This window comes from Coloeus monedula, assembly GCF_965178545.1.
Source record: "Coloeus monedula genome assembly, chromosome: 4".
NCBI classification, from domain to species: domain Eukaryota; kingdom Metazoa; phylum Chordata; class Aves; order Passeriformes; family Corvidae; genus Coloeus; species Coloeus monedula.
Genome location: NC_138784.1, coordinates 7521920 through 7534494, shown reverse-complemented (window position 1 = coordinate 7534494; position 12575 = coordinate 7521920). Strand labels below are relative to the sequence as shown.

At 41.2% G+C, this 12575-nt stretch overlaps 1 protein-coding gene across 5 annotated transcripts in view; it reads right to left on the bottom strand.

Moving 5' to 3' along the window:
• Window positions 1-1690: 1690 nt before the first annotated feature.
• Window positions 1691-12575, bottom strand: part of SOX5 (SRY-box transcription factor 5) — a gene marked incomplete at its 3' end in the record, with an annotated part of 288287 nt that continues 277402 nt past the window's right edge. For all 5 annotated transcript variants that reach the window (XM_082280572.1, XM_082280570.1, XM_082280571.1 and 2 more), the window contains exons 13-15: window positions 11670-11839; window positions 5247-5463; window positions 1691-1994 (exon numbers count right to left, since the gene is read on the bottom strand). In XM_082280572.1, the coding sequence (XP_082136698.1) occupies window positions 1691-1994; window positions 5247-5463; window positions 11670-11839 (691 nt within the window). The remainder of the gene's footprint in view (window positions 1995-5246; window positions 5464-11669; window positions 11840-12575) is intronic.

Genomic DNA, 12575 nt, shown 5'->3' with positions numbered 1-12575 from the left:
CCCAAGACCTTCCTTTCCAGGGCACAGAGCAGCTCCCAGATAGCTTCCTCAACTGGTTGTGGTCACCCAAGGAAGACAAAACTGCCCAAGCAATGTAAGTGCTCTACAGCAACACTGAAAATATTTCAGCACAGGAGGATAATTTTCAGTTGTGAGAGGCAGCAGCGAGGGAGACGGCACTGCAACTGTTTGAATTCTTACAACTCCACTTTGAATATGGAAATCTCTTCACAGCTATTAGCCTTCCTTCCTACATGAAGATCTCACTGATAAAAGAAGGATTTCTGCCAGTGCACAGGAGAAGAAAAAGTCAGTTTAAAAAAAATTGCCTTTTGAATCAGATATCAACTACCCCGAAGGTACAAGGTCATCAGAACTGGACCTGGTTGGTAGTAACTTAATTATGCTCATCAAGGAGGTAACATTTTCAGTTGCCGTGTCCTGTGCAGAACAAACCACATTTGGACAAGCCTTTTTTATGTTGTTTATGCTGCCACTTGAAGTGTAAACGAAAAGTAAAGGTTCCTTACAGACCAAGTCATTTGGAGGGTGCAGGACTTCATTCTGGAACATGCTTTTTGCTCACAATAGTCCAAGATTATTCTTATTAGTACCATAAACACGCACACATGAAAATCCAAGACCATAAAATATTTTTTCTCTAAATTTCTTATGTCTCTCTCTTTTTTTTTCACCTGAGAACAGCACCTACAGTTTCCTTTAAAAAGCAAAAGCAGAACCAAAAATATATGTCTAATCTCACCAGCTGCTGGTATATCAGGTTTTTCAAGGGATTGTCTAAGATACAACACTGTCCTAACTTAAGACAGAGCAAGAAGCAAAAGAAAAGCCAAAGAAAAACAGAGGAAGAAGAGATCAACCTAAAAAACAGCAATTTGGACTAGTTCAGCGCTTTAGTAGAAATTTGGCACTTGCTCAAAGACTCAGTATGGTGTGCAACTGATGAAGAGAAGTCCTCTCTTGAAAGGAAATAATTGCTTGTTGGGGTTAACAGAAAGACTCCCCACTTCCTTCCTTGCCAGCCACGCGCACAGGCACGCACACACACACACTTCTGACCCAGATTTGACAGGGAGGAGGAGGAAGAAGAGGAGGAGGAGGAGGAGGAGGAGGAGGAAGAAGAGAAGGAGGAGGAGGAGGAGACAGAGGGGGTTAAAAGGACTTTTATCTTTTTTTTTTTCCTGTCAGGTGCATTACCAAAAAAAAAAAAAAATTATTTCTCTTTAAACTGTAGCACAAAACAACAAAACACATTCACAAGCCACTTGTTGGCACTGTGTACCTGAGTGAGAATTTCTAGAACATTGTAGAACAAACAGCCATAAAGTTTATTTGAAAAAAAAATAATAATAATAAAAGGTCGACGGGTAAGACTTCAGTGCTTGGGTATAGCAGCTGAATTACTGGCATTATTTTACCCATAGCTTATATCATTCTGTTGTTGTTGTCGTTGTCTTTGTTTCCTTTCTTCTGAGCCTTTTTTCTTCTGATGCAGGCTGATGTCTATTAGTCAGCTGATGTCCCAACTAGTTAAGACTAACAGTTAAAGTAACAGTCAGTGTATGAGAAAGTTAATGTGCTTGGCCACTGGCAAGGGTAAACCAGATGGGGCTTTATTTTTTTCTTTTCTCCTTGAAGTCCTGCAGGTCATGAGACATTGGGACCCCAATCAGTTGGCTTGCCCTGCAATGTGGTTTTCACTGTCACTGCCATAGTCCGCATCGGGGTCGTCCTCCTCCTCATCGTACTCATCGTAGATCTCTCCGTTGACGTCATCAGGCTGCATCTCCTCCTTGATGTGTGGCTCCTCGCCCTTGATTCCATAAGTGCTCTGGATGACGGGCATGCCAGGCTCTGGGCTGCTGGACACGCTCGAGTGCTCCGAGGGCAGGTGTGGGGAAGGCATTCCTGCCATGGCAATGGCTCCTGGGTACACTACACCCGCGGTGGCAATGGGGATCTGTGCTTGTTGCCTGACAGGAAGAAAAGAATAAAAGGAGTTGGAATGCTGCATGGAATAAAAGGAGGGTAAGTTCAACAGCATATATTGTTGGGCATGCAGAGGAATTCTTATATCAATATTCCAGACTCACCAAATGATGCTCCACAAATGAACATCAAACCCAAATCAATTCCACTGATAAGAAAACCCAATCTCTGTTAACATCCCTAGCCGTACCTGAACTACACAGCTTCAGCTTGCCTGCTTGGGGGTAAACTTCTTTTCTGGATCAGCTGGGTGCCAGCCAAAAATAAACATTCTTGCCAACTGTGGTCCAACTCAAAACCTGTATATTTTGAAAATCCTCCTTTTAAATAATCCAATCTGCTATCAGGACTAGACATAAAAGTCACAGTAACTAGACATAAACTGCCAACAGGAGAGAGGCAGCAAGGTCTAGGTAGATTGCACAGGAATGGGAAGGTGCTGCAGAAAAATGCCACCGGCTGAGGAGAAAGCAGAGACAATGTTTACTCCACATTCATTCAGAGACCTGGTCATTTCTAGGGAGAGGAACAGCGGGCTTTCTGGAGCTAACATGGGTTTGTAGGATGGATCTCTAAAGGCCTCCCACTGGAAAGTGATAGTTTCCACTGGGAGCAGCCCTTGTGAAAAGCAGATTCTTTGAAGGAAGGTGGATAAAATTGGGAAAAGGCAGACTTAAAATGGAAGTGGGCATTATTTAAAAATAAATAAAAAGCAAGCCAGAAACATGAGCATTTGAGAAAATCTTCTACAGATGCCTTTATACAGCATCTAAGCCTTGGAAACCTGTCTGCAGTAACAAAAGAAGAATTATTCCAGGCCACAGAAATTCCCTTTGCATCAAGAACTGCAGCTGTGTTACACTAGTGTTTTGTTTCCCTGAGAAGCTTCAGAGTCCCAACAAGCCTAGAGGTTTAAAATTCATGCTCCTTTTGTTTCCTTGCTGCATGAAGTAATTCCATTGCAGTAATACTCTTCAGTACATGCTGCACATTGTAATGTCATCAGCGGTGTGTCCATCTGCTCTGAAAAGCCTTGCCACAGGAGACAGGGCAGAGTCTCTTGAGATGAACATTCTTAATTAAGAATGAAACCCTTCCCTGTTCCCCTGCTTGCCTGTGCCCTTGCTGCACAGTAAGCTTCACACAGTACAGTGATCCTGAAAGACTTTCCTCTGCCAAACAGCTTTATACTTGTTTGGAATTGCTTGCTGCATTTTCAGATACTTCCTGCCTGCCATCCAAGCAAGGCCTCCCTCCACAGAGCCCTTATTTCCGTGTTTCTGAAACAACCAAGTTGTCTCAGCTGAAGATACAGCTCTTAAAGTAGGGAGCAGATCTAATTTGCGTTTTATTCTTAATTCAGTAGGAAGGCTTTTGTTTTCTGGAGTCAGCATCTCTGCAACAAGATACAACACACTTAAATTGGTTTTAATATTTAACAATAGGAACACTTTGCACTTAAATGGTGCTTTTCAGAGTGCTTTTCAAATATTAAATAATTTAAGAATAGTATTTTTCCACTTCTGTGGGATGTCCAGTCTAGAGAATCTTGCAGCAGTCCTCAGATAGTAATGTATTAGGGCTCTCAGCAGGCCACGCTTGCCACACTATCCCTGAAGATGAGGACACTTGAAATAGGGAACATATAAAAATTCCCAATCCTTCCCACTGTGATGCCTTCAGCACAGCCACAGCTCCTGTTAAACCAAGCACTTATTGTGGTGCCAGGCAGAAGCTGGGCTGGTGTTTAGGAGTTTAGGCCTAAATGACATGTACTGGCAGATGCAACAGATGGGGAACTTAAACCAGGAATGCAACTGTAGTGCTGTGACTGGCGGTATCACACACCGACCCCACTGCACACCCCACAGCCACTCTGTCAGCAGCTTCCATAAAGATTGCACCCTAGGTTCTGTGCTCTGGTGTCCTAGTGCAAATTACCTCCAGAAATGTCTTGATTTCGATGTCAGCCTTGTTTGGAAAGCTGAATTTCTGTATGCGGAATGTTACAAGGTTAATTTTTTTCCTGTGATGAGGCATGCATGTTAACCAGATAAGCAGTGTTTTGGGGGCTCTGTTGCCACCTATTCTTTTTCCATAAGGCCCCCTCCTCTTTTTTTAATCTCTTGATGCTGAATGTTGGCTGACTTCCCTGTGTTTGTTTCAGTGCTTACCACTGGGATCACGGGACCTGCCAGCACCACAGGGTTAAGCAGCTCAAATTTCTCTGCTGAGCAGCTTATTCTAACAATGCACACTGTAGCTGTTTAAAACACAGTCTGATGACACTTAACAGTCACTGGATAGATGGTCTCTCCTTTATTGCTACTTCTAGCCATTAACTAACGAGATGTGCAACCCAGTTAATATTGAAAGGATTCCAAATTCAGATGAAACAGAACACAAATTCCATTATTTTGGAGGGTCGCTCTTGTTGCTGGTTTTGCTTTTTTTTTTAAGATCCATGTTTAGCTTTTAATTTTCTCAAGTGAATACAGGAATATTGTGGAATATTTGATTACTTCTGATTCTTTTTGATCTGCTGTCACCAAAACCAAGGACTATCTGCAGAAGGAAAATATATGCTAGTCTTCTAGGCATATTTTATTCTAATCATATCAAACTTATCTATTAGCTGTTTATCAGAACTGGTCTTCTTAGAATTTCTGCTCAATAGAAAGCATTTAACTTGCTGGACTATAAGACACTACCTGGAAGGACAAATGAACAATGCAGACAACTTCATGCTTGATATGAATCAACTGAGCCAAGCCCATATTCCAGCTCAAGTTCAGTGTGTTCAGCAGTCCTTCTGCAGACCATTTGCCACAGATCATGCCGAGTGCAAACCTGTATTTTTGGCTTTTGGATCAAGAGGCACTAACACAGATTCCTTCAGATACTCTCTCTGAGGCCTCATAATAGTTATAAGGCTTTACTAGAAGACTTATATTTCATTAGAAAACTTTAAAGCTTTTTTTTTTTCACGATCAGAGTGGAAATGGGACAGTTGGCTGAGGCTTTAAGATGAGTATAAAGCAGAGCCAACAAAAAGATTCCTAAAACTGCATTACCTCCTCCTGGAACACATTGTTATGAAGTGTAAGTCTCATTTTCTGTTAGCAATATCTAACGCTTGTGTCAATAAACTATAACATTTACCACATGGAATTAAGAATTCTCCCTGATTTTTATTTTCAGTTTTTGATGAAATGAGTAGTTGAAAGGTCCCATACCCAACATTAAAGTACTGCCTCATCTCCTGGCGTCTGTTGCGCATGATGGCCTTGTACTCGCCAATGCGTAGTTTTTTGCCATCTACAAGGCAGGTACGCTTCGGCCTGGGCTTGTATTTGTAGTCTGGGTATTTCTCCAGGTGCTGTTTGCTGAGCCGGGCCTGCTCCTCATAGTATGGCTGCTTCTCTAGGTTTGTCATAGCTTTCCAGCGAGATCCTGTCACCAAGGAAAAAAAAAAAGATGAGATGCTACTCATCCCCAAACACTGAAAGGCAGAGAAACAAGTAGGTCACCCAGAACAAGATACCTAAGGCCATTTTGCTTTGGGCTGGGAATCTGTCAGAGATTCTAGATAGGGTTCAGGTCTTGTTTGTATTTGACTCATAAACCTCCTGGGTATGGCCAAGATGCAGAGAGAGATGGCACTGGAAATTTTGACTCAATATTTTACTGAAATTTATCTACCTTACAATACCTTTCAAGTGGGCAGTAAAACTATTATCCTTATAATGGGCAATCCCTGACACTTTGTTTCAGGAAACAAGGCAGTATATTTTGGAGGAATGGACACACAGTCTGCTCTGCTGTGTCCCCACACCTTCCCTGGGCCATGCGCCTGTTTACACCTCCTGTTCAGAGAAGGCTCCACTCTATGTGCTGTTGTCTGGTCCCTGTGACCCATGGCTGGATCAAGGCATCAGATCTGGGTATGCAAATATCCACATCTTAATCATTCCTGACAAACACTGGGTCTTTTGGGCTCCCAGGTTGGTGAGAAGCAAAATAGGATCTGACTGTAAATGCTCTGCAGTCAGGTACAGGAGACTGCAAAGACCCTAAAGCAATGCCTCTAAAACCCATAAACTATCCCATATGTGTCAGTGGGGTTTTAACTCCAAGACCATGTCCTGGGAAACATTGCCAGCCCCAACTTAAAGAATTTACTGTGTGTCATGAAGGAAAAAGCACTGGGGTACTGGCACATCTCTCCCTGGAGCTGCACTATGGCTTCATTGCCGGCAGCCTCGTTTTCTGCCTATGTTAATGTGGATATTTGAGATAGGGATATAGTGAAGACTTCAAAATTGTTTTCAAATGCCTGCTGAAAGTTATAAACTAATACTTCTTAAAGGATACAACATGGGAGCAGAAAGTAAAAGTTCTTGAATCAGTTGCCCTATTTTATTTTTCCATTAAATATAGAAGTGCTTCAGGGTAAGATACATTTCAAATAACAGGAATAGTTCAAACTGTGAAACCTGTGGCCTAGAAAAGAAAACTTTATTGGAAAATAGTCAATTTTCCCACTGGAAAATGTTTGAATAGTTTCTCAGTTTAATGGGTTCGTAATGCCATATGTCATACTTGACTTCCTCTTGTTCCTCATTTTTTATGGTTACTTACACTGTACTTAGCTCGTGCTATTACTCACACTGGTCTTATCCGACTGTACCCCCAAGACTCGCAGCAGAGAGAGTGCAGTTATCCTTTGCCCAGGAAAGAAAACAGTTTCATTCCCTCTAGAAAGGCCCCTTCTGATTATTGACACCATTTTCCCCTAATTACTCTTTGAATCTTTATTCCATGCTGCAGTCTGGGCTTCTGGAGAGAAGAGCTGGTACTGCCTGACCTCACATCCAGAGATAAGCAATGCATAAACAATGATATCTTTGTCCTGAAGAGGAGCAGTGGATATGCCTTTCTTAGCAAACATTGCTTTGAAGTCAAAACCATCATTTTTCATGATGTTTACAACCTATAGCATGCAGAGATCCCCGCAGCTAGTCCTGGACTGGGAAATGGTTTAATGACATTGTTACTAGCTTAGGCCCAGCACCATAACTGCATGGCTAGATGGCTTTTAGGGTTTGGACTGAAACTCCTGCACATCACTTCTTATGCCATAGAGAGGTAGTGTCTGTGCCTGGGGATCTGTGGCAGGGCTCTGTGTTACATAGGGCAGCACCCCTGTGACCAGAATCCTGCACAGCAGCTTTGTCTCCTGCAGAGAAATTATTCCAAGCTTTTTCTGGCAAAGAGAGTGGCTAGAAAAATGACACCGACTTTCCACATGTAGTACCTCCTGGATCTGGGGATGAATGACACAGTGATAAACACATGGACACTGTCAAAACACTGCACACCAACTAATGCTGCATAAGAAGGAAATACAGATTGGGCCTGTGTTGAACAATGTTAAGAATTCAGGGTAAAGCAGATGAGCTCTGGAAGATGCCCAGATGTGAGCGTGCTTTCAAATTCCACCTTGTAGGCACTGACACACTGGTGTTTCAGCAAAGAAAATCCTAATAGTTAGCCTAAATCTAGAGTTATCTAATCACAGACCTGCTGAAGACCCTAGGAAAACAGCCCCAGTTCCTTTTCCTGACGCTGCATCAGATTTTTTTTATGAATAGAAAAGCTGAAAACCTCGGTCTTTAAACAAATCTTGACATTTGCTTTATATGCTGTGAAAGGATATGCAATGTAGGGTCTCACACATGCTTGAGACAGACGGATGGACAAAAAGGTAGAAATTAAAGTCAGCTGTTGCAAAACTACCATGAAAATGCTCTATTCCAGCACAGTTTCTCTTCTGCTGTGCCAGTTCACTTGCTGCAAACGTACAGTCAGGTCTGGGCAGGCAGATTCCTACCCCCTCATGTGACAAGAAGTAGTAGGTGAAGTTAGGCAAACACCACAAGTCCTTGCAGGATCAGGGCCATAAGAAGGGAAATTTTGATGCATAATATCTGTACATACAGTTACACATACAATATTTATTACATAAATGTCATTTGTTACACTTTTTCTTCCTGAGCTGCTCACTGAAATACAGCAAAAATCCTGGCAGTTTCACCTGTCTTCCCAGAAAATTTTTAATAGCTGCCTTCTGCAGTGATACATCCTCTTACTACGACTTTACTGTTCTTACAAAATATACTTAATATATTTGACTAGTATGTTTTGAAGTATCATACATAATTAAACAAACAATGCTGTCAAAATAAATTTTAAAAAAGGGCATATTTTCTGATGATAAACCATCGTTCTTTATATTTTATCATTTTCACTTATTTTCTTAGTAATTTAAATAATACAATCAATTCTCTGAACAGTTTTAATCTGAAATTTTGAAGGATATATAACTCTGATCTTCGAATTTCCACCCACAGGGCAAGCTATGAATGAGTACCATCAATCAATGTATTAAAACTTTTTAAAAATACCTTATATTTGGACAAAATATGCTTGTAGTAGCTTTGTTTGTCATTGTCTATAAACACACACAGGCAGGCATGGGTACCTATGCACAGTGCCAAATCCAAGCCCAAACAAAGTGTGATTGTAGAAACTTTCTTTTTAGGGGAAGATTTACACTCTTGGGTGAGCTTTCTGCTCACCATCTGTGCTGGAAAGCTTTGAGTGGGTCAAGTATGCAAGGCTTTTCTCCTTGACTATGAAAACAAGAGCCCATTCCCCTCCCTCGATGTATGCGTAAGGACAAGCAGGATTCTTGCACAATTCTCCCTGATATGGTGCCTGAAGTATTCAGGAAAAAAAAGCAAATTCAAAGACTTTGCAGCACTGAGCACAGCTCCTGTCCCTAAACTGAGCTAGGGCAGTCAGAGCTGTGCCCACACAGCTGTGTGAGACTGTGAACACATCTGGAGAGGGCAAATACTTGAGTCCAGGGCAGAAAAGAGATGCTCTCACCCATGCCCAGACACTTGTGCTCAGACACACACGTGCATGTTCAGAGCTCTGCTTACTGCTAATTTTAAGCCAAGTTTCTCTGACAAGAATTTTCAGCTGTTTGCAACACTCTCTAACTTTCAGTCCATCAGACAGATTTTTCAATCTGAGTACCTGAATCAGGCTGATTTTATGTTTAAAAAACACTCTCACATACACAAACACTTGTATAATGTATAGGTATGAGTAATATTTGTGTAAACACATGTATACATGCCAAGAGAATTTCTTAAGCTAGTAATTAACTTTATTTTTTCCAAAAATCTTGATGCTGATTTCTTGATGAAATTAGTTCAAATATTTACCAAAATATCTAAACAATGCATTATTAAATTGATAGGGCCCAGCAGTCCCATTTTAGCACTTTTGGAACAATTTACTAAAAAAATAATTATCCACAAGTTTAAGTTGCAATGAACAGATGGATGACAAACGTATGCACAGACAAATTTAGTGAAAAATCCATGTATCTAATTTTTATGCTCAAAACATAATACCACAGTGTCAAACATAATCCCTAAAGAATTCTAGTGCTGGGAAGGGGACCTCCTCTCATTTTACTATAAAAATGACCCTCAGTTGGTGAGAACTCCATCTAAGCTACTCTGCATGACAACGAGCTCTCTGACCTCAATGTGTAGCAATGCTGCTGGAAAAATGGGAAGGAAAAATTGTGGCTTTCTAATAAGGAGACCCTAATACCTGGCTGAACTACGAGCTTCTGGTTGGTCACCCTACGCCAGTTAACAGACAGCTCCCCTGCTGACTTCAAAAGACTGGCCTTTTGCAGTTGAGGGAACTCCTTTGTAATGTTTCTGTCAAGAAGGAAGATGCCAGGACATCCCTCTCTGTCGCACAGGTAGAATGAAAAAAATCAAATGTGATGCTGTAAAGAAATAGAAACATCATCTTTCACTGTCTCAGACCTTGCTTTTCCCCATATCTGGCAGAAAAACGGAGAGTTTGGAGTCAGCTATACTGTCTGTCACCTCAACAGGATCTGTAATGAATTTGCACATTTTACTCCAACTACTGTATATCTAATCAGAAAAAGATGTCTCCGTATCTCCCTGATCTAGTGCCAAATAGTAAAAGGTGATTCCTTATGTTAACAATTTCAGCAGAATGGCTTATTAAAACCAGATTTTAGGGTATTATAAAATGCTTAGAAGCCCTTTAAAATGTCAACCAGGATCCCCAGAGACTGCGTAAAATGTCAGCCCAGCTCAAGCGCCTGTTTTAAGCAGAATGAATTAGCAGCGTGCTGTCGGAGGTTGTTATCCAAAACAATCAGTTAAGAGGGAAAACATCAAGCTCTCTTTGTACTTTGTGTATGAAAAGGGCCATTCAGAATGATCTTGTAGATTTCTGAAGCTGATTATTTAAAAACAGGTTTAACCAGGTCTACTCTCAATTTAGGAACAGACCAAAACTATTACTGCCCTGTCCTCCAGCTAATCACATCATACACCTCTGACCAGTATAATCCCTTTTAACCAGTATAAGGTTATTTTGCCATCAACATAACCAATTTAGCCTTCTAATCCTGTTCCCATAACTAATCTAATAATCTCATACCACCCTTTAAATCATGGGTTAATATCATCACATCTGCCATCCATGGCAATACATTTTGCTTCTCCAACCAATTTATCTCATTTCCACTTGCACCCTGCTAACTTTTCATAATACCACTCTAATCAAGGTAAGCCTCAAACCTCTGACCAATCTAAACTCGGCATATTTATCAGTCCTGCAGCTGGTTAATGCTGCCATCATAATTGCACTACATCTCTTGAGTAGCCTGCAAAACCAGTGAGATCTGCAGCACAGGTAAACATGTTCCCTGCTCAGCCACTGGCCTGAGAGATGCTTAGGTCCTGTAGCTGTTTTTTTCAGTAAAAATGCAGTATCTCTAATTTGGTCACAAATGTATTACTTTTCTGCAGGAAAGTAATTCATTGGCCTCAGTGAGCCTCATTAGTAACCTACTGTATCAGCCAGCACAACACAGAGGAGTAACTGGACAGAACATGGTCCCGAGAATCTGATCAAGTAGGGAAAAGTTGGAAGACTTTGGCAGGAGATTCAGTAGATGATGTTCAGGACAAGTGTTGCTCAGGATGTGAAGAGCAGAGAATATGGCAATCAGAGTTTTTTTTTTAAATTTCAGGATTCTTTTCAATATACGGAAGAATGAAGAACCACCCACTGTAGGAGAAGATCAGGTTCAAGACACAAGTCCATGGGACCTGCTGAGATACATCTGCAGATCCTGAGGGAACTGACAGATGAACTGGTTAAGCCACTGTTCGTCCTCATGGAGAAGTTGTGGCAGTCCAGTGAAGTTACTGCTCTCTGAGAAAGGAGAAACGTAACCCCCATATTTAATAAGGAAAACTCGGGAACTATGAGCTACTCCGTCTCTCCTCTGTGCACAGCAAATCACCACCACAATCTCAATAATTACGAAGACACAAGAACATTTCAGGCTGTGGTTAATGCATACTGCTGGGCAGCACATGGGAAGCCCATATTACTGTTGTCCTTGGTGCAGTGACTGAGGAGCAAGAGAGAAAGAAACAATTCTATTGTGTCAAGTGCTCAGCTCAACTCAGAATTTTTTCAAGCTTCACTCTGGAAGAGAAGTGCTCTATCATTCTTACCTAGTATCTTGCTGATGTTGGAGTTGTGCATGTCAGGGAAAGCTTGAAGGATCTTCCTCCGTTCATCCTTAGCCCACACCATGAACGCATTCATTGGGCGCTTGATGTGAGGCTCATTGCTGCCACGCCCTCGGGATTCCCGGTAAATCCGAGACTCTGAAACTCCTGCGCTTCCTAAAAAGCAAGAGGAAAACATTTCCAGCTTGTATTTCAGTATGCGGCTTCCTGTGCCATCAATAACTTAGGTCAGGTGCTGCACATTCAATGACTCAGTGTTCACAATAGGTTAATGGTTAATATATTGTATATTGTCTAGTTTAGTTATTCTATTCATTCAGTACCACATAGTATAGACCTGATGAAGAGTTTTGATGTTTATTTTAAGTACAAAGCATTAAACAGCTTTTCTAAGCCGTCTTTTACTGCTTAATTACATAAATCAAATATATACTTATCAATGCAGGTTTACTTTTTATTTTCTTCCTTTCTTGCTTACAGAATGCTGGTCATATTATGTTACCAATCTTCTACCTTTTCTGTGACAGAAAGGGGGTGATAGATGACAATACTTGGGATTTCTTCTTAAGAAATTCTGTAACCAGCAAATGAGTATTTACATACTTGCCTGTTTTTGTGCTTACATCTCCTTAACAATATATGCAATAGCAGAGAAACAAATAAACATTATGCTCACTTCATCAAACCAATAAAGGTCCCATAGATGCAGAGCACACAGCACTTACGGAGGACCAGGTCTACACTTCATGGATTCCCTGTGTGATCACACTTACCCCACATATATTTGCTTCCATTAGTCCCTTTTATTATCAGAAATACATTTTTGGTCCCATCTTGAGACTTTCAGTGGACAGAGGGAAGGCTAAAAATCATCTCCAGACTTAAAAC